The 20,902-nt window shown below is 44.7% G+C and overlaps 1 protein-coding gene across 2 annotated transcripts in view; it reads left to right on the plus strand.

Moving 5' to 3' along the window:
• The first annotated feature begins 516 nt into the window (after nt 1-516).
• LOC124795298 overlaps nt 517-20,902 on the plus strand; it is a 604,282-nt gene continuing 583,896 nt past the window's right edge. For both annotated transcript variants that reach the window (XM_047259261.1, XM_047259271.1), the window contains exon 1: nt 517-868. In XM_047259261.1, the coding sequence (XP_047115217.1) occupies nt 808-868 (61 nt within the window). In that variant the 5' untranslated portion in view covers nt 517-807. The remainder of the gene's footprint in view (nt 869-20,902) is intronic.

Consider the following 20,902-nt stretch of genomic DNA (forward strand, 5'->3'; position numbering starts at 1 on the left):
CAAGTCATAAGCGAGTACACCTCGGTATCATGCGGCTGCCACTACTGCGACGTCGTTTTTCTCATTTGCAAAAAGTAAATTTACAGCGTCCCAGAATCGTATAATCGGGTCGAAGAGATGGCTGTGAGTGCCGATTTTTGATAGATTCTTTTGTCAGGCCGTCTACGGACAGAACAATATGCGCGTCGGAATGTTACCGTATTACGGGCGAATCAAATGGAAATAAATGGGTGCTCGATCTTTGTTCGCCCCGATGTGGTAAAGGCGTTTGATTCTGAACAATAGACCATTAACTTCCTCTGCTGACAGGACAGGGGCTCTCCGAAACGGGCAGACCAGTGGTAGAAAAAATGTCGAGAGCGAGAGAGAGAGAGAGAACGGAAAGAGAGGGAGCGAGGGAGAGAGACAGAAACGGCGAGAGGAGGAGACTGACGCCGTCCCGCGTCGTACCTGCGGGCATGCGCACTGCGCACGCAGCCGGCACTTGGTGCGAGCGCCGCGGCGGCCGGCGACACAGCGCCGCCTGCGATCGCAGCGGAGCGGTCACTGCGGCGCCGACCGCTGGCGAGGCCGTCGGCACGTGGCCGTCTCTGCGAGGACGCGCGCAGCTTTCGTAGCTGACGTCACAGCAGGTGTTTTCCACCGACGTCACGTCACTAACTGTGTTGCTTTACGCCTGACGTGTGGCGAGCGGATGCAGGAAGGCGGTAGAACACCGAAATGACGCTGTCGACCGGACAGGGCGGTTTTCTGACGAGTTCTGACTGATAGAGAACGAGTCACTCCTCCGCTTGGTCTGCTTCTGACATGTGGCCTCGTGACGCCCTTCTGGTGGTTGGGCTGCTCGGGAGCGTCACACCTGCTCCAGGTAAGTTGCGCACGCCGCATGAAAACATGCAAAAGCACGTCATTTCTCTATCGTCCACGACGTGTTTAAAAACTCGCACCCATATCTTCATAAGGCAACTATACGTAGATCAGACCTGAAATAAATCGGAAATCGTGTAACGTTACCGACTAATTGCATAACATCAACTATCTAGCATTACAGTGAATAATCTACTTTTCCACCGAGGTACTGAAACTACCACATACCTAACAACTGATGTAATAATTATACGTTTTATAATGTGGTTAGAGAGTATGGCAAAATAAGAATATAGTTACTCGTACACGTGACTGTCTCAGTTTAATAGTGAAATATCTTCCAATAAAAACTGCGAAATGTGAGACCCGTTTGTCAGCCCCTTCCTCATGGATGCACCCCATAAAAGTGGCGTTGTTAACTTGAGTCCCGTATCGACGGCATGTGATGTGAATACGCCGACGCTGTGTACGTACTCAACACACACATGCATGTATCCACATAACAGTAATTTCAAAGTATAAATTTAAGCTCAGGTTTCTAAATTCTCTGTGATAATACCTAGATAGACGTCTTATTGCTTTAAGTGTACTGAAAAAAGTGAGCCTAACTACTTGTTTTGGTTAGACTGTATGTGGATGGATTTGGGAGCTGCATCGAGAGTTATATGGTGAGTGTGAATAAAAAGTTGCACATGTAATAAACGCCCTCGTTGCCAATCGTCACGTGAGATCCTTTAACGTACATTGCTGCTGAAACCACAACGATTGATACACGACCTTTAGAGCGAAGTAACTATATCAGAGCATAGCCCTCCACTCGTGAGAGTAATAGCGAAGTAGATCTGTTGTGGCCTCGAAGACATTATCCGGTAGACCACGTGTCTTGTGCCAGACCACGGGTCTTCTGCCCGCTAAAACCATGTGCAGCAATTACACTGGTTGGCATTAAAACTGCGATAGCAAGAAGACGGCATGCAAAAAACGCCTAACTGACATAATGTGGACTACAAGCTTGGATATGCAAATGATCAGCATTTCATCACAGCCACACGAGATAGGTACGAGTATGCCATCTCCATTCTGTATAGAAGGAAAGATAACACAGCGGGTTTCAGTTGAGTTCAACGGATTCAGACTTAGTCATGTGGATCCGAAGTCTCAGTTATACACAAAGATGATTGTACGGCTACTTTGCCAAATGCTATTTTTAAACGATTCTATCATCATGGTGAAAAATTTGACTTATGCCACTGGATAAAAGTCTAGCGTAGTCCTTCCCGTGCATCGTTGCTTACGGCTGAAAGATGCTTGTTATTACTGTATTCTTTCTGACGTACCTTCAGTCTAGGCGTCGGTCCGGTCGTTTCAGATCTCTTGGAACTCAGCAAAGAGCTAGTACTAAATGTTACAGTCGCCCCTACGTCATCTTCATAATTATATCTTCTTATTCACCCTGTTGCTTAATTAATTTTTTTCCAGCCTGTTCTATTAAATCCTAACATTCATCTTTGATCATTGTAAAAATCCTCTAATTTTACATCATTTTCATATGAATTAGCTAGGTTTCACCGCCATAATTCAAACCTTGAGTTTCAGATTCCCGTGTGTGGTTTACGAAATCTGTTCAGGCCGTTGATACCGTTATCTTAATTTATTTTACCTGTCGTCCTTGAAGGACAAACGTCTTTCAACTGGTGTTGCCAGCTCTTGCTGAAATTTTCCTACTTTCACTCTAAAGTGTTTCTTTTACATTTTCTTCGGCACTGATCTTCAAGCGTATATTCAAACTTGACTGGTAAGTACCTTCGCCTTTGCCTGCACTAGATTCACACCGTATAGCGTTAGCATAAAGAAAAGGCAGTTCATATATAATACATGGACAAGTATTTCTCCTTCGTTTCACTAGTTTGAAAATCTGAACACTTTTTCTGAGGTTGCCGGGAGTAGCTCTGGCGGTGCGCGATGCCCCATTCACCCCAGAATGTGTCACTATCTGACGAAGCCTAATAGGAGCCGTGGCATTATCTACTTTGTTCTTGCGGACACTATCGTTGAATAATGTGTTGATTTGCATAGGTGATAGTACAGACTAAAGGTGAAAGAGATCAAAAACTTAATCGATGTATTCCAGACAAAGTAATAATTCAAAACAGTTGCTAGACTCTGTAACTTCCTCAACTACTTTCATATGAAGCATAATGGTAACAACATTGATCCATTTCTGTTTTCGCGCTCTCTCTCTCTCTCTCTCTCTCTCTCTCTCTCTCTCTCTCTCTCTCTCTCTCTCTCTCTCTCTGTGTGTGTGTGTGTGTGTGTGTGTGTGTGTGTGTGTATGTGTGTGTGTGTGCGTGCGTGCGTGTGCGTGTGCGTTTGTGTGACTGATACTGTCTATATGGCTAATTTCACAAATACTATTTTTCAGAATAAAACAAACGTTTCAAATACAAAGGCTATAACTTTTGAGGAGATCAAAATTGCTAGAAAAGATAAAATAGCTGTGAAAGCACACTTTCTGTCGTTCTGTCGCGTACTACGAGTAACGATGCGAAATTTACGCTGTACCAGAAGCCACACAATTTTCATCTTTGTTGGGAAACGTTTCACTGCATATATTGACAAAGTTTCAGTACACTCTGACATACCTAATTTCTTGAACTCTCTACGTAAAGTACTTCCGCATAACAGAAGCATTCATTGTTGCTTCAATATAAGGGGTAGGAAAAAAGTGTTAACACTCTTGACACTACGGGACAATACTCGTTTCTCTGTACAATTTCAGCATTAGCCGTAGGTCAAGCAATTTACTCTGAATTGTGTTTCTCTTACTTTTATTTCGCAACTGGGTTTGTAAACAAGTAATGCTGTACGGTGTTTGTCCACCTCACTTTCAGTTAGAAGAAAAATCGCCTCTGTGAGTTCCTGTGAGAGTGTGTGAGCGACACAGAGAGGGAGGGGAAGAAGGAGAGAGAGTAGTGGACGGACGAAGGGAGAGGGAAGAGACATAGATCGAACAGAATAACTTTTTGCCATCTGTCTGTCAAGAACTCATCAGTTATTTTTTTTAAAAATGGAAAATTTATCAACACGAATTTTTTCCTTTAGTGGTTATCACGCAATATTGAATTCTTGCAAGACTCTTCAGACTTTAATACTGAAGTCAGGGCCAACTAGTTAATTGTACATACCAAAGCAAACCGAACAAGCCATAAAGGAGTATTTTACACTCGTTACGTTTAAGTCATTATTCCACTTCAATTTTTTGCTATTTGAGAACTTCTATGACTTCATTCGTATCGAGTTCATTGAAGGCGAGCTATCCCTTATGTCGTCTTTCAAGTGACTATTTTAAGCGACTTTGCGAGTAAAGCACTGTCGCTGTTGGGTCATCTTCCTTGCCAACGTATAAAGTGTCAAAAATGGTTCAAATGGCTCTGAGCACTATGGGACTCAACATCTTAGGTCATAAGTCCCCTAGAACTTAGAACTACTTAAACCTAACTAACCTAAGGACATCACACACACCCATGCCCGAGGCAGGATTCGAACCTGCGACCGTAGCAGCCCCGCGGTTCCGGACTGCAGCGCCAGAGCCGCACGGCCACCGCGGCCGGCTTATAAAGTGTCCATGCCGTAAATTGCTACTACACATCCTCTTAGGACTCCTCTTGCAAATCATTGCAGATGGTACACCATTGCCGGCCGGAGTGGCCGAGGCGTTCTAGGCGCTACAGTCTGGAACCGCGCGACCGCTACGGTCGCAGGTTCGAATCCTGCCTCGGGCATGGATGTGTGTGATGTCCTTAGGTTGGTTAGGTTTAAATAGTTCTAAGTTATAGGGGACTGATGACCTCAGAAGTGAAGTCCCATAGTGCTCAGAGCCATTTGAACCATTTGATACACCATTTCACTGAGGCAGACTTACGATCGCAACTTAAGAGTAAATTTCAGTCACAGCAATGTCATCTTTTCTATATGCTTCCTAACAGAAATATAGTCACAGTACAAGATCTTACGTGTGGTTCAGATTTATGAAATATTGGGACCAATGCCACACATGCGGAAATAGTTTTGTCTCATCGTTCAGAGTATTTTCTGCAATGCCCTTCATAATTCATTGTCTCGGTGATAGGCGTTGTTATGGCATTTGCTTTAGGGAATCAGCCAAAGCAAGTTACTAAATCCATATCTTAATAAAAAAAATATATTGTTGGTTAAGACTCTTGCCAGCCTGTTACTTTTTTTTTTTCGTCTTCTGTTCATTAAATACTTGCGAACATTAACATGATTACGCTTCGTGTAGCTTATAACTTAATGTTTCCTGGTTAACTACATTTGCGAGCTCGGCATGTGTAACTTTTTAGCTTAAGTAATTTTTCTGAGCAAGCTAATTTTTTCTGCCGTACTTGTGATGATGGTGATGATGACGACGATGATTAAAAGAATTGCAGGGTTGGTGGCTGAATATGAAGAGTATGGCAAGATCTTACGCAGCGATAAATTCGGTTGAGAATTTGGGTTCAAATGGTTCAAATGGCTCTGAGCACTATGCGACTTAACTTCTGAGGTTATCAGTCGCCTAGAACTTAGAACTAATTAAACCTAACTAACCTAAGGACATCACACACATCCATGCCCGAGGCAGGATTCGAACCTGCGACCGTAGCGGTCACGCGGTTCCAGACTGAAGCGCCTTAACCGCACGGCCACACCGGCCGGCGAGAATTTGGGTTTACACTAGGATAGCTACTCATTTTCCATGACATACTGCTGAAGAAATTTTCTTCCATATCCAGTTTCTACCTCTCAGACGTCTGCCATTGAAAAAATGCATCTGTAGCCCTGAACGCCAATATAGATACCACTTCAGGTCGTCACCTGTTCCCGCCGGCTGCTATCCGCCTGACGAGTGTACTCTGCTAACGTGTCGTGGACTTCACTTACTGTCCACAGACGTAAGTTTGTTCCTCTTAACTATCGTCTGATTTCGTAGCTCTAGCAGTAGCCGTGTTTGCAGACTTAATTACGTGACTTCAAGCGGACTTTAGTTGAAATATTTTATTTCTCTAGTTTAATGAATAGCACACAGGTCTCCACGTATTCGGCCAGTAACGTAGCTGCGTAACTGCGATTTTCGTAATAAAGTTTGCCGCACATACGTAACGGAATATTTTACATTCTTGCTAACAAGAGAATTTCTATATTATGGCGGAGGAACGTCTCTACCGTTACGACAAGGCAGAATGTCAGAGAAAGAGCTCAAAACTAAAAAGTTGATTACTTTGCAAAATAATTATTACCGAATAATCCAAAAATATCCCGTCCCACTGAAAGCCGCTATTTCTGGAGGATTTTTTTCTTACGTTTCTTTCCTAGGGTGTAGTCGGTGGATACTTGGAGCGTAGAAGTACCTTCAGTCTTGAAGAGTAGAGGTGAATGTTTGTTACTTAAAGTACGGTGTATGTATCAGACTGGACTGGAAGAAGTAATTACGACCGCCATGAAATTGAAATGCAGGTGGTTGAGATATGTAGCCTCTACAGTAAATGGGCGATGGGCTGAGAATGTTCTTGGGTGTATTCCAAGAAATAAATACGAATTGGACGTTCTTATGGAATGACATAACATATGCAGGAGTTACATTTATGCTTATAGCTGAAGGACATAACATATAAATAAGTTTACATAATAATGGTGATGACGACGTTGGTATTGGTGGTTATATGTGAATCCTTGGTCAGCGTGCGATGTTCATAACAATAGCGCACAGCAGTAGGACTTGTTAGTCTGTTGTCCTTATAAGCTGCTTCTGTGGTGTAAGAAAAGGAAAGAGCCCATCATACTACGGCTGAGATCACGAATACGAAGAGGACGTTAACCGTACAGCATATATGGCCGTTTCTCCTATTCGATTATGGACGTTGTCTGGCACCGTGCATATCTGTGGCTACAGAAACGCGCGTCTGTTAGGAAATCTTCCAGCTTTGGGACTGTTAGTCGACTGCCTGTGTGCAACTACGAGCTCACAGGCAGTGTGCGAAGAACAAACTAGGTGGAACTCTCGTCCACGACACTATTATACGCTAAATAATCCATTATGCCGCTGTACGTCAGCACCTGTGTTCGACATTTCTTAAGAAAGTAACGAAAAACGCTGCAGAGGACAGTCGACTGAAGATGCCGGCAGCTATACTTGTTTCGTACAGATAAACGCTCTCTACGGCTGTGACAGCAACCAGTTGCTCATCACATTGCTCATCATCCTGAGCCCATCGCTGTCGTTAGTAGATCATTTGAAATGTGGGTTCTGTCTCAGGAAGATGACTGTAGATGGTCGTTTTTAGCTATGATCATGATACCATTCGAAATCATTTAGAGTTTATTATACGCCATGTGATCGAAAGTATCCGGACACCTGGCTGAAAATGACTTACAAGTTCATGGCACCCCCCAACGGTAATGCTGAAATTCAGTATGGGGTTGGCCCACCCTTAACCTCGATGACAGCTTCCACGCTCGCAGGCATACGTTCAATCAGATATTTATTTATTTATTTTAATTTCTGGTGAGATCTTATGGGACCAAAATGCTAATATCGTCGGTCCCTAAGCTTACGCACTACTTAATCTAACTTAAGAACAACGCACACTACCATGTCCGATGGAGGACTCGAACCTCCGGCGGAGAGAGCCGCGGGGACCTTACAAGACGCCCAAGACAGCGCGGCTACCCCGCGGGGCTTCAGTCAGTTGCTGGAAGGTTTCTCGGTGAATGGTAGCCTATTCTTCACGAAGCGCTGCACTGAGGAGAGGTATCGATGTCGGTCGGTGAGGCCTGGCACGAAGTCGGCTTTAAAAAACACCCCAAAGGCGTCCTAGAGGATTCAGATCAGCCAGTCCATTACAGGGATGTTACTGACGTGTAACCACTCCGCCACAGGCCGTGCATTATGAACTGGTGCTCGATCGTTCTGAAAGATCCAGTCGCCATCCCCGAATCGCTCTTCAACAGTGGGAAGCAAGAAGATGCTTAAATCATAATGTAGGCCTGTGTTGTGATAGTTTCACGCCAAGCAGCAAGGGATGCAAGTCGCTTCCATGATGAAAAACACGACCACACCATAACAGCAGCATCTCCGAAATTTACTGTTGGCGCTACACACGCTGGCAGATGACATTCACCGGACATACGCTTTTCTCGCACGCTGCCATCGTATCGCCACATTGTGTACCGCGTTTCGCCACTCCATACGACGTTTTCCCACTGTTCAGTCGTCCAACGTTTACGCTCCTTACACTAAGCGAGGCGTCATTTGGCATTTACCGGCGTGATGTATGGTTTATGAGCAGCCGCTCGACCATGAAATCTAAGTTTATGCATCTCCCGCCTAACTGTTGATCTTGAAGCAGTTTGGTATTCATGTGTGATGGTCTGGGTAGATGTCTGCCTACTACTCATTAAGACCGTCTTCAGCTGTCGGTGGTCTCTGTCAGTAAACAAACGAGGTCGTCCTGTACGATTTTTTGAGTACGTTTCTCTTCACGTTTCGACTTCACTATGACATCGGAAACAGTGGACCTAGGGAGGCTTAGAAGTATGGAAGTCTCGCGTACAGACATATGACACAACTGACACCCAATAACCTGAACACGTTCGAAGTCCGTGAGTTCCGCGGAGGGCCCCATTCTGCTCTCTCACCATGTCTAAGGACTATTGAGGTCGCTGGTATGGAGTACCTGGCGGTGGGCATCAGCTCAATGTATGTAATATGAAAATCGTATGTTTTTGGGGGTGGTTCAAATGGTTCTGAGCACTATGGGACTTAACATCTATGGTCATCAGTCCCCTAGAACTTAGAACTACTTAAACCCAACTAACCAAAGGACATCACACAACACCCAGTCATCACGAGGCAGAGAAAATCCCTGAACCGACTGGGAATCGAACCCGTGACCTCGTGGACGAAAAGCGGGAACGCTACCGCAAGACCACGAGCTGCGGACTAAGATACTGATGACCTTAGAAGTTAAGTCCCATAGTGCTCAGAGCCATTTGAACCAAAAGCAACACGGCTGTGCCATTCCAAACCACTATAATAATGCTACCTCGCCAGGTTGGTGTTGGGTTGGGTCTGTCGAGGTTGTGCAGAACCGCGACGCTATGTAACACTGACCACAGTGCGTCACCACTCATCAGCTGCCCATGCTTCCCGGTCACTGCGCCGCTCCAAAGGCACTCGCTTGTTTGAGGCACATGGAATGGTGATTTTCTGCGAATCTTTGCGGCATGACAGGGAATGTTGTAGGCAGTCCATTGATGAGAAAAGTTAATCTTCGTGGACCAGTGGTTCTGTTCGTAACTGGAAACCGAAAGGTCAGACAACGGAATACGTAATTCAGTCTGCTTTTAATTTAGCCTTCACCACTTAGAGAGGTGGCGATTCGTCAGGAACGATACGTCCTCAGATGGCAGGCGGAGATGTAAAGGGTGACGTTGTCCTGGGTTACACAACACGGGAATCCTTCCTTGTTGTGGTCAGACGTTGTCGATCGGAAACCTGACGGCGAGTGTTCCTGCCGTCTAGTCCCTGTGCACTCCAACACTGGGCGACTGTCACATCTAGATCTGAACACTGCACGATTCGACTAGCCAGACAAACGGGTACACACAGTGAGACTCCTTTCAGTGTCTGTAAGATCTTAGTAACTCTGTCTCAGACGAATTCGTGGCATATCTCTGTCCTTTATAGTGATTACTCAATATCTGACGCTGTTCACACTCCTATATCCTAACAGTCCTCGTAACAATATTAAACAGGAACAAGACTACCATACCCTAGTACCCGTTGCACCAATCATAAAGAAATGCTTTTCCTTCTCTGCCAGTGGATTGTACATGAGCGATGATACATTGACACCCTGCAGTGTCTTCTGACTGCTTCACATTTTTTTTTCAGGCACTGTAACAGCATTTCAACGTATCCGCTCACAGTAGAAACAATTAATGTTATCTATATTTTGCTAGTAAGGAAAGGTCACGCAGCAAAATTTCTCGTTCACTAATCGTTGAGGTATGTTGGATGCTGCGAGCCGGTAAAGAAACCAGGTGGAACGTTAAAATTCGAAAGCAGCGGGATATTGGCCTATGTTTGTCGTTTCAGTGAGAATGCTGCTCTTGGTGGGCGCCATCCTACGACTACCGCGCAAATATGGAGTCGATGGCTTCAGGAGGGCCTTACTCAAACCCAAGGAGGATCACAGCGCCCTCAGTGAATGACGCCCGAGGGGACATACATATTACTCGGTTGGTGATGCAACGGCACGTATCTAGTCAGGAACTGGGATTCTCTGCAAAAAGACATCGCACTGACATTTGGAGCACCAAGGACAGCACAGCAGCCTTCGTTCAGCTTCTCTTGAGTCGAACAGCGGAAAGAACTGCATTAATTGCGGTGCGCACAATGTCGAAACTATACACAGGAGTGGCGTCACGTCGTCTTTTCAGACGAGTCCCGTTTCTGCGTGCATCAAGATGAGGGTACCTTGAGTGGAGGCTCCGAGGATAATGAAAGTTGTCAAATTGCGTTCGCCATTTTCATACGTGTCCAGCAGCCGGGGCGATTGTATACGGCCCCTTTGGGTACACTATACGATCACCTCTTTTTCACGTAGCCTGTAAGTCGTCAGCAGTCCCCTATTTTCGAGTTCTCCGTGATGCTACGAGGGCTATTCGGAGAGTAAGGTCCAACAGGGTGCGAAATGGAAACCACACAGTGAAAATCCGGTGAAGCTTTCCACAATTGCTTCTGCAGTGTCTCTAGTATGCCCGCCGATCGCGTCACCTCACTTTTTTCAGTTCTGAGTGCACAGTGAGCACGTTAAGATGCTTAGAAATATAATGTCTCCCGCCAGGTACGAAGTCCTGGTGTGACATTTCGCCTGATGTCATTCAGCCCACATAGCACGACTGTCACACATTTCCTTTCGCATGAAAATTCTCAGCCGCTCTCTGAAGGGCGTAATGAAGAGTCTCCTGCAGCGTTTTCGATGGGAAATGTTTGATCACCCACAACAGCGCCCTTAATTGACTCTTCCTTAGCTTCATCTCTACTTACATGAACCGCTAGCTATGAAAACAACGTTCAGGCACAGGCAACGAGCTGTAGACAAGCTTAGAGAATTGTGAGGAAGCACAGGCGGCTCGCTCCTACACTACTGGCCATTAAAAGTGTACACAACGAAGGTGACGTGCTACAGACGCGAAATTTAACCAACAGGAAGAACATGCTGTGATATGCAAATGACTAGCTTTTCTGAGCATTCACACAAGGTTGGCGCCGGTGGCGACACCTACAACGTGCTGACATGAGGAAAGTTTCCAAGCGATTTCTCATACACAAACAGCAGTTGACCAGCGTTGCCTGCTGAAACGTTGTTGTGGTGCCTCGTGTTATAAGGTGAAATGCGTAACATCACGTTTACGACTTTGATATAGGTCGGATTGTAACTTATCGCGATTGCGGTTTATCATATGGCGATATTGCTGCTCGCGTTGGTCGATATCCAATGACAGTTAGCAGAATATGGAATCGGTGGGTTCAGGACGGTAATACGGAACGCCGTGCTGGATCCCAACGGCCTCGTATGTCTAGCAGTCGAGGTTCTAAAAATGGTTCAAATGGCTCTGAGCACTATGGGACTTAACAGCTGTGGTCATCAGTACCCTAGAACTTAGAACTACTTAAACCTAACCAACCTAAGGACAACACACAACACCCAGTCATCACGAGGCAGAGAAAATCCCTGACCCCGCCGGGAATCGAACCCGGGACCCTGTGCTCGGGAAGCGAGAACGCTACCGCGAGAGCAGTCGAGGTGACAGGCATCTTATCCGCATGGCTGTAACGGATTGTGCAGCCACGTCTCGATCCCTGATTCATTCGCATTGACGGCACTTTGAACAGTGTACGTTACATTTCAGATGTGTTACGGCCCGTGGCTGTACCCTTCAATCAATCCCTGCGAAACCCTACATTTCAGCGGGATAGTGCACGACCGCATGTTGCAGGTCCTGAACGGGCCTTTCTGGATACAGAAAATGTTCGACTGCTGCCTCGGCCAGCATATTCTCCAGATCTCTCACCAATTGAAAACGTCTGATCAATGGTGGCTGAGCAGCTGGCTCGTCACAATACGCCAGTCACTACTCTCGATGAACTGTGGTATCGTGTTGAAGCTGCATGGGCAGCTGTACCTGCACACGCCATCCAAGCTCTGTTTGACTCAATGTCCAGGCGTATAAAGGCCGTTATTACGGCCAGAGGTGGTTGCTCTGGGTACCGATTTCTCAGGATCTATGCACCCAAATGTAATCATATGTCAGTTCTAGTATAATATATGTGTCCATTGAATACCCGTTTACCATTTGCGTTTCTTCTTGGTGTAGCAATTTTAATGGCCTGTACTGTATGATGATAGGAAAGTTGGTAAAACGCTATGAAAAATGTCATAATCGGAGCGGCGACTAGGTAGACAAGCAGCTGAAGGTGTAGGCAACTGTTGGAAATAAAATATTTTTGATTTTCACGGTGGTTTCCAGTCTGCGACCGATTGGACCTTACTTTCCGAATAGGTCTCGTCTCTATTAGCTAGATACACCGCTGTTCGATGCCCATGATATCCCGAGATGCCTCATATAGAGGGTGTAATTCGACTAAAGCTCTGGTCATCGGGTTGTTTGGACCTCTCATCCATTAAAAACATTTGGTTCTGTGTCGCTATGATGTTTTCTCGCCACCATTGCTAGTCACTGCGACTGCTTACCTGTGGCCTGGAGTTGAAGACACATAGTGTGACATACCAGTATGAGGCATCAAAGTTCAGTTCGACTCGAAGCCCCGCTTGATTTGAGGCGTTGTTACTTCCAGCGCTGTTAGCAACGTGCTCTAAATTTCGCATTTCATAGCTTCCAGATCACTTAAAATTATAAGTTTATTCCTCCTATTAATCTGCACAAGTGAAATGTATATAATTTCGTTATTTTCTATGATATCTGGTTTTTCTGTTTTAGTGCCCAACAGCCAAAAGCATTTTAAAGTAACACCTAGACTGTCAGTATCGATTCCAGAATGTACTAACTCTCGGACCTGTTATCATATAATAAATATGCCCCTTCAGTCTGAGGTACGACTCATTTGTTGTTTGTAGTCGTTACTACCTCCAAATCAAACAGGTAATAAAGTGGGGTAGCAATAGTTACGGAAGAGCGATGTACACATATTAAGATGGCGATAGCATCTCGTACGCGAGGAACAAAAGGGCAGTGCACTGACGGAGCCGTCATTTGTACCCAGGTGATTCATTTGAAAAAAGTTTCCGACTTGATTATGACTGCATGACTGGAATTAACAGACTTTGAACACGGATTGGTAGGTAGAGATACACTAAGTGATTAAAAGTATCCGGTGCCGTCATGTTTTTCATATTAGCTGCATTGTGCTGCCACCTACTGCAGATACTCCATATCAGCGATCTCAGTGGTCATTAGACATTGTGAGAGAGCAAAACAGGGCCCTTGCAGAACTCACGGACTTCGAACGTAGTCAGGTGATTGGGTGTCACTTGTGTCATACGTCTGTAAGCGAGATTTCCACACCCCCAAACATCCCTAGGTCCACTGTTTCCTATGTGATAGTGAGGTCGAAACGTGTAGGGACACGTACAGCACAAAACCGTACAGGCCGACCTCGTCTTTTGCTGATAGAGACAGCCGACAGTTCAAGAAGGATGTGATGTGTAATAGGCATACATCTATCCAGACCATCACACAGGAATTCCAAACTGCACCAGGATCCACTGCAAGTACTGTGACAGTTAGGCAGGTGGTGCGAAAACTTGGATTTCATGGTCGAGTGGCAGCTCATAAACCATACATCACGCCGGTAAATGCCAAACGATGCCTCGCTTGGTGTAAGGAGCGTAAACATTTGGCGATTGAACAGTGGAAAAACTTTATGTGGTTTGACGGATCACCGTACAGAATGTGGCGATCCGATGGCAGGGTTTGGGTATGCCAAATGCCCGGTGAACTGCCAGCGTATGTAGTGGACAGTAAATTTCAGAGGTGGTGGTGTAATGGTGTGGTCGTGTTTTTCATGGAGGGTGTTTCCACCCCTTGTTTCGTGTGGCGCTATCACGACAAAGGCTTTCATTGATGTTTTAAGCACGTTCTTCCTTCTCACTGTCGAAGAGCAATTCAGGGGTGGCAATTGCATCTTTCAGCACGATCGAGCACCTGTTCATAATGCACGGTCTGAGGCGGAGAGGTTACACGACAATATCATCCCTTTAATGGACTGGCCTGCACAGACTCCTCACCTGAATCCTGTAGAACACCTTTGGAAAGTTTAGTAACGTCGATTTCGTGCCAGGCCTCACCGACCGACGTCGATACCTCTCCTTAGCGCAACACTCCGTGAAGAATGGGCTTCCATTCCCCAAGAAACCTTCCAGCACCTGACTGAACGTGTGCATGCTAGAGTGGAAGCTGTCATCAAGGCTAAGGGCGGGCCAACACCTTACAGAATTCCAGCTTTACTGATGGAGGACGCCACGAACTTGTAAGTTATTTTCAGCCAAGTGTCTGGATACTTCTGATCACATTGTATAGATGGATGGAACATTCCATTTTGGAAATCCTTAGGATATTCAATATTCCGTAATCCATAGAGTCAAGAACTTGCCGACAGCGCAGTGGCCTTCACTTAACGACCGAGAGTAACGGCATTTGTGTAGAGTTTTTAGCGATAACAGCCAAGCAACACTGCGTGAAATAACGCAGAAATCATCGTGGCACGTACGAAGAACATGTAAGCTAGGACGGTGAGGCGGAATTTAGCGTTAATAGAGTATGCAACACACGACCGACGCGGGAGCCTTGCTAACGATAAGACATCCCCTTCAGCGCCTCTCCTGGACCCGTGACCATATCGTTTGAACCCTAGGCAATTGGAAAACCCTGGCCTTGTCAGATGAGTCCGGATTTAAGTTGATAAGGGCTGATGAAATGGTTTGAGAGTGGAGAATACCCCACAAAACCATGGCCCCAAACTGCCAACAAGGCACTGTGGAAGCTAGCAGTGGCTCCACAGTGGTGTGAGCTGCGGTTACATTAAATGACATGGGTCCTTTGGACCAACTGAGCCCATCATTGATTGGAAATGGCTATGTTTGGCTACTTGGGGACCATTTGCAGCTTCATGTTCCCAAACAAAGATGTAATTTGTGCGGATGATAAGGTGTCATGTCACAGGGCCATAACTGTTTCCCATTCGTTTGAAGAATATTTCGGACAACTGGAGAGAGTTACTTGGCCACACAGATCACCCTACATGAATCCCATCGAACATTTGCGCGACGTAATCGAGAGGTCAGTTCGTGCACAAGCACAGGGAACATTTTCCCAATTCTGTACGGCTGTAGAGGCAGCATGGCTCAATATTTCTTCATGAGACTTCCAACGAACTGTGGAGTCCATGCTACGTTGAGTTGCTGCGCTACCCCGGACAAAATGAGGTAGTACATGATATTAGGTATCCCATGACTTTTTCCACCTCAGTATAGATGTCTTAGGAATCTCCAGTGATCCAGTGACATTCAGCGACATGTTTTTTTTTTTTATTTTTTTTTATTTTTGCCTCGACGCTTGCCAGTATAGTGGTACATCATTAAACTCCGCAGCTTACTGTATGAACGTGTAAGCAGATATCATTGACAGATATTTCAGTGAACCTCAGTTGATGTTCAGGTACTGAAAGTAAATACGGAACGACCCACAGAGATGTGATGGGAGAGGGTGTTGTTGGGCACAAACATAAGCACATGATGTCACTTGGAATGACATAAAAATTGCATACCTTGCAGAATGTATGATCTATACTTAAGGGTAGTGTGCGCTATTTTGCATCTTTCAGACAGAATGAGTCAGGTACGATAGTCAAATGTGGAATATTACATTCTACAGCCGCGCGGGATTAGCCGAGCGGTTTAAGGCGCTGCGGTCAAGGACTGTGCGGCTGGTCCCGGTGGAGGTTCGAGTCCTCCCTCGGGCATGGGTGTGTGTGTTTGTCCTTAGGATAATTTAGGTTAAGTAGTGTGTAAGCTTAGGGATTGGTGACCTTAGCAGTTAAGTCCCATAAGATTTCACACACATCTTACACATCATTCTACTTCTGTATGTACATCTAAACTCAGCAACGCACCTTACGGTGTGTCGCAGAGGGTATTTTCTGCAACACTGTCTCTTGCCCCTTTTGCTTATCCAGTCTGCCTATGTATTGGCAGTACGTTACAATTGTCTATGCTGATGGTCAGCTGCCACCCCCTGCACCAAGCGCTAATCCTCTGCAGGTCTTCCTGCTTTACACTACAATTTTCTAGTGTCGTGTCTTCTCTGTATACAACGGCATCATCGTGAAAAGCCTAACAGGAAGTCCGACCCTGTGTACTAGGTCAATTCTCCATTTGTATATATTGTGAAAAGTAATGGTCCTGTAACACTCCCCTGGGGGACGCTCGAAGTTATTTTGAAGTCCGAAGACTCGTCTCCGCTCAGAATTACATGCCGTGTTCCGTTTGCCAGAAACGTGTACAGGCACGCAGTTGTTGTGGTATCCCATACGCTCGTATGTTGTTCACTAGGTGACCGTGTGGAACTGCATCTTTTGCAGACAGTGAATTTACTCACTATTAGGGTGGATTGCGAGTCGTGCCCTGATGACAGTTGGTAAGAAAATTGTCTGTAAAATTCGCTAGCGCAGATTCGAGGCACTTTGCTTTAATCTGGCAGAAGGCTACAAAATCGTCTTTTGTCTCTGGGTCAGCAGGTTCCATGAGTAGTGGGTAACGCGGTACGTATTTTGGCACTGTAATGGGCGTTTATGGATCTAACGAATTCCAGACCAACGATAGTTACCGGGTTTGTTGTAGAGAATGTGAAATTTACTGATTGTAATGTGAGGAAAACTTTTTCTGTTCAGAGGCAGTAATTACTGATCGCAATGTGCTGTAAAACATTAGTTTTGATTAATAGAACAATAAACTCACAGTTTATGAAGGCACTTTATACTCAACCACGCAAGCCACACTGTGACAACAGTTTAGAATTGGACATTTTACTACAACGGTTTGGTAATGCTACTGACGAGACGACACAGGAAATTTTGCCTTGGTTCGACAACAATAAAGGGCTTGTTGAACTGGCCTGTTCAAACGTTCGTTCTCAGTTCCACCAAATGAGGCGGCACGACTAGCTAACACACTAGACTCGAATTAAGGATGGATTGGAATTAGTCGCTTGTGCACACCTAGATCTATGTTTTACTTAGTTTCCATAAACTGATGAAGGCAAAATATGGGATGGTTACTTTGAAAAGGAGTGACCAATTTCCTTCAGCTCACGCCTCTGAGCTATTGCTCTAATGATAACGTAGTCGACGGCACACTGAACTCTAACTTTCTTTCGTTTCTTTAAATAGATGGCGTCCTTAGGATGAAGAAAAATATTACAGTTCACAGCTTTTTCTTGAATAGTGTGTGAAATATTGCAGCTCTTCGATCTTTATATAAACCTTGCGATCTCGCCTGGATTCTCGCTACAGCTAAACTGAAGAGCCAAAGAAACTGGTACACCTGAATAATATCGTGTACGGCCCCCGCAAGAGGCGGAAGTGCCGCAACACGACGTGGATTCCTGATATTTACGGTACACTCGTGAAATGATCGTACGGGAAAATCCCCACTTCATCGCTACCTAACAAGGGAACCTCCGCATCGCACCCCCCTCAGATTTAGTTATAAGTTGGCACAGTGGATAGGCCTTGAAAAACTAAACACAGATCAATCGAGAAAACAGGAAGAAGTTGTGTGTAACTATGAAAAAATAAACAAAATATACAAACTGAGTAGTCCAAGTGCAAGATATGCAACATCAAGGAAGGTGTGAGCTCAGGAGCGCCGTGGTCCCGTGGTTAGCGTGAGCAGGTGCGGAATGAGAGGTCCATGGTTCAAGTCTTCCCTCGGGTGAAAATTTCACTTTCTCTATTTTTGCAAAGTGATGATCTGTCCGTTCGTTCACTGACGTCTCTGTTCACTGTAATAAGTTTAGTGTCTGTGTTTTGCGACCGCACCGCAAAACTGTGCGATTAGTAGACGAAAGGACGTGCCTCTCCAATGGGAACCGAAAACATTTGATCGCAAGGTCATAGGTCAACCGATTCCTCCACAGGAAAACACGTCTGATATATTCTATACAACACTGGTGACGGCATGTGCGTCACATGACAGGAATATGTTGTCGACCCACCTAACTTGTGCACTTGGCGAATGGGTAAAAAGATTCTTCTACCTTGCCCGATTTAGGTTTTCTTGTGGGTGTGATAATCACTCCCAAAAAAGAGATGAAAACATAAGCGTTTGTCACATAAACTGAAAAAAAGTTAAAACTTTTCACCCGGGGGAAGGCTTGAACGACGGACCTCTCGGACCGCAGCTGCTCACGCTAACCAAAAGACCACGGCACTCCTGAGCTTGCTCTTTCCTTTTGTTGCTTATCTTACGCATGGACTACTCAGTTTGTATATTTTGCTTATTTTTTCATAGTTCCACATAACTTCTTCCTGTTTTCTCGATTGATCTGTGTTCAGTTTTACAAAGCCTATACACTGTGCAAACTTATAACTAAATCTCAGGGGGGGTGCGATGGGGAGGTACCCTTGTAAGAAACGCTGTGACCCATCGTTCGTGCTCCGACTAGAACACCACGTTCAGACTCATATCTTGATAACCTGCCATTGTAGCAGCAGTAACCAACCTCACAACTGCGCCAGGCACTTGTAGTCTTTTAATAGGCGTTTCCGACCTCAGCGCCGTATTCTGCCTGTTTACATATCTCTGTATTTGCATACGCATTCCTATACCAATGTTTTCTCGCTTCAGTGTATTATGGCCTCGATATTTCCGAGACTTCTGCCTCTAATGTTTGTGCTCATATCCGATTACCGCTCCACGTGAATGGGCAGTACCTCAGTAACTCCATGTGGCGGCGTTTGAGAACGATATTGCATGGTGTGGTTAATCTTTCATTGCTGTAACTGAGTGCTCGAATCCTTACCCCGATACTGCTAATTGATGCATGACTTACTTGTTATTTCTTATTCTCAAACCAAGGGAAAAGCTTCAAATATGGTATAAATTCAGTCGCGTAATACATGAGATACCCTGAACTATCAGCTTTTTTTATACAGCTTTTATATTGTGATGATTTACAACGAAGTGCTAATATTTTCATATGTAACCGTCACACGACTAGTGTAAAGTATAAGACAAGATGACAATGTCTCCTGTTATCAATTTTAATATGTGAAGAAATGAAACATTCAACGAATTTTCAAATGGTTCAAATGGCTCTGAGCACTATGGGACCTAACATCTGAGGTCAACAGTCTCCTAGAACTACTTAAACCTAACTAACCTAAGTACATCACACACACCTGCGACTGTAGCAGCAGCAGCGCGGTTCCGGACTTAAGCGCCTAGAACCGCTCGGCCACACCTGCCGGCTTCAACGAAGGCAACGACGGACAAGAAACAAGGGAAAAAAAGGAAAACAAACTAAAAGCCACTGACGATGCCATGTATGAATAGGTGGTTAAGCAAGATCAAGAGCGAAGAGCTCTGATAAAGGATGTAATACGGCCTTATTGTTCAGTCTATACACCGAGGAAACAATTATGGAGATAAAAGAAAGGTTCAAAGACGAGATTAAAATTCAGGGTGAAAGGATATCAATGTTACGATTCGCTAATGACATTGCATCCTCAATGAAAGTGAAGAAGAATTACAGGACCTGTTGAATGAAATGAACAGTCTAATACAGAATGTGGAACAGAGTAAATGGAATAAAGACAATACTAATGAGAATTAACAGGAATTATAACAGCGAGAGACTAAACATCAGAACTGGGGATCACGAAGTAGATGAATAATGCTTATTCGAACCAAAATTACCCTTTGATGGACGGAGCAAGGAAGACATAAAAACAGACTAGGTCTGGCAAAAGGGGAATTCCTAGCCAAGAGAAAACTAATATTAAACATAAGCCTTAATTTGAGGAATAAATTTTTGAGAGCACTGCATTGCATTTTTTGGAGCACAGCACTGCAGAGTCGTGAAACATGGACTTTGGGAAAACCGGAAGAGGAGAGAATCGAAGCATTTGAGATGTGATGCTACAGAAGAATGTTGAAAGTTAGATGGAGCGATTAGATGAGGAATGAGCAGGTTCTCCGCAGAATCGGTGAGGAAACGAATATATGGAAAACAGTGGTAACAAAAGGGATCTGAATGATAGCACATTTGTTAATACGTTAGGAATAATTTTCATGGAACTAGTTGGTGCTCTAAAGGGTAAAGACTGTAGAGGAATACAAAGATTTGAATAAATTCAACAAATAACTGAGGATGTAGGCTGTAAGGCCTAGTCTGAGAAGAAAATGATGGTACAGGAGAGGAATCAGTGGCGGGTCGTATGAAACCAGTCAGGAGAGATGGGAAGTGCTGTACGTTGAGGATAGTGTACCTAGGTACACATCATGTTTCCCGTTAGGTACTTCAATTTTGTGATCAAGTTTACAATCACACTAAGAAATACGCACCAGTGGCCGCCTTAATCAGTTTTTACTGTAAGAGATGTGGCTGTCTATTGCGCAACGCTAGTAATTTTTTTTTAGTTCAACACATTTAAGTGCCGTATAATATATTAAAGCTATTTGGAGAAAATGTAAATTCTTCAGCTACAGAACTTTATGATGATGAAGTTCCATATATTTTTCAAAATAATTGTACAATCCATGGACGTTTAGGCCATACTTCGTCGATCGTACCCCTTGAATAGGAAGTAGCTCTTCTGTAATGGAAATTTGACGTTTGCACCTGAACTGAGTACTTTTAATATGATAATAATTCACGTGTCTTGAAAGCG

The sequence above is a fragment of the Schistocerca piceifrons genome, chromosome 1, assembly GCF_021461385.2.
Source record: "Schistocerca piceifrons isolate TAMUIC-IGC-003096 chromosome 1, iqSchPice1.1, whole genome shotgun sequence".
Classification (NCBI taxonomy): domain Eukaryota; kingdom Metazoa; phylum Arthropoda; class Insecta; order Orthoptera; family Acrididae; genus Schistocerca; species Schistocerca piceifrons.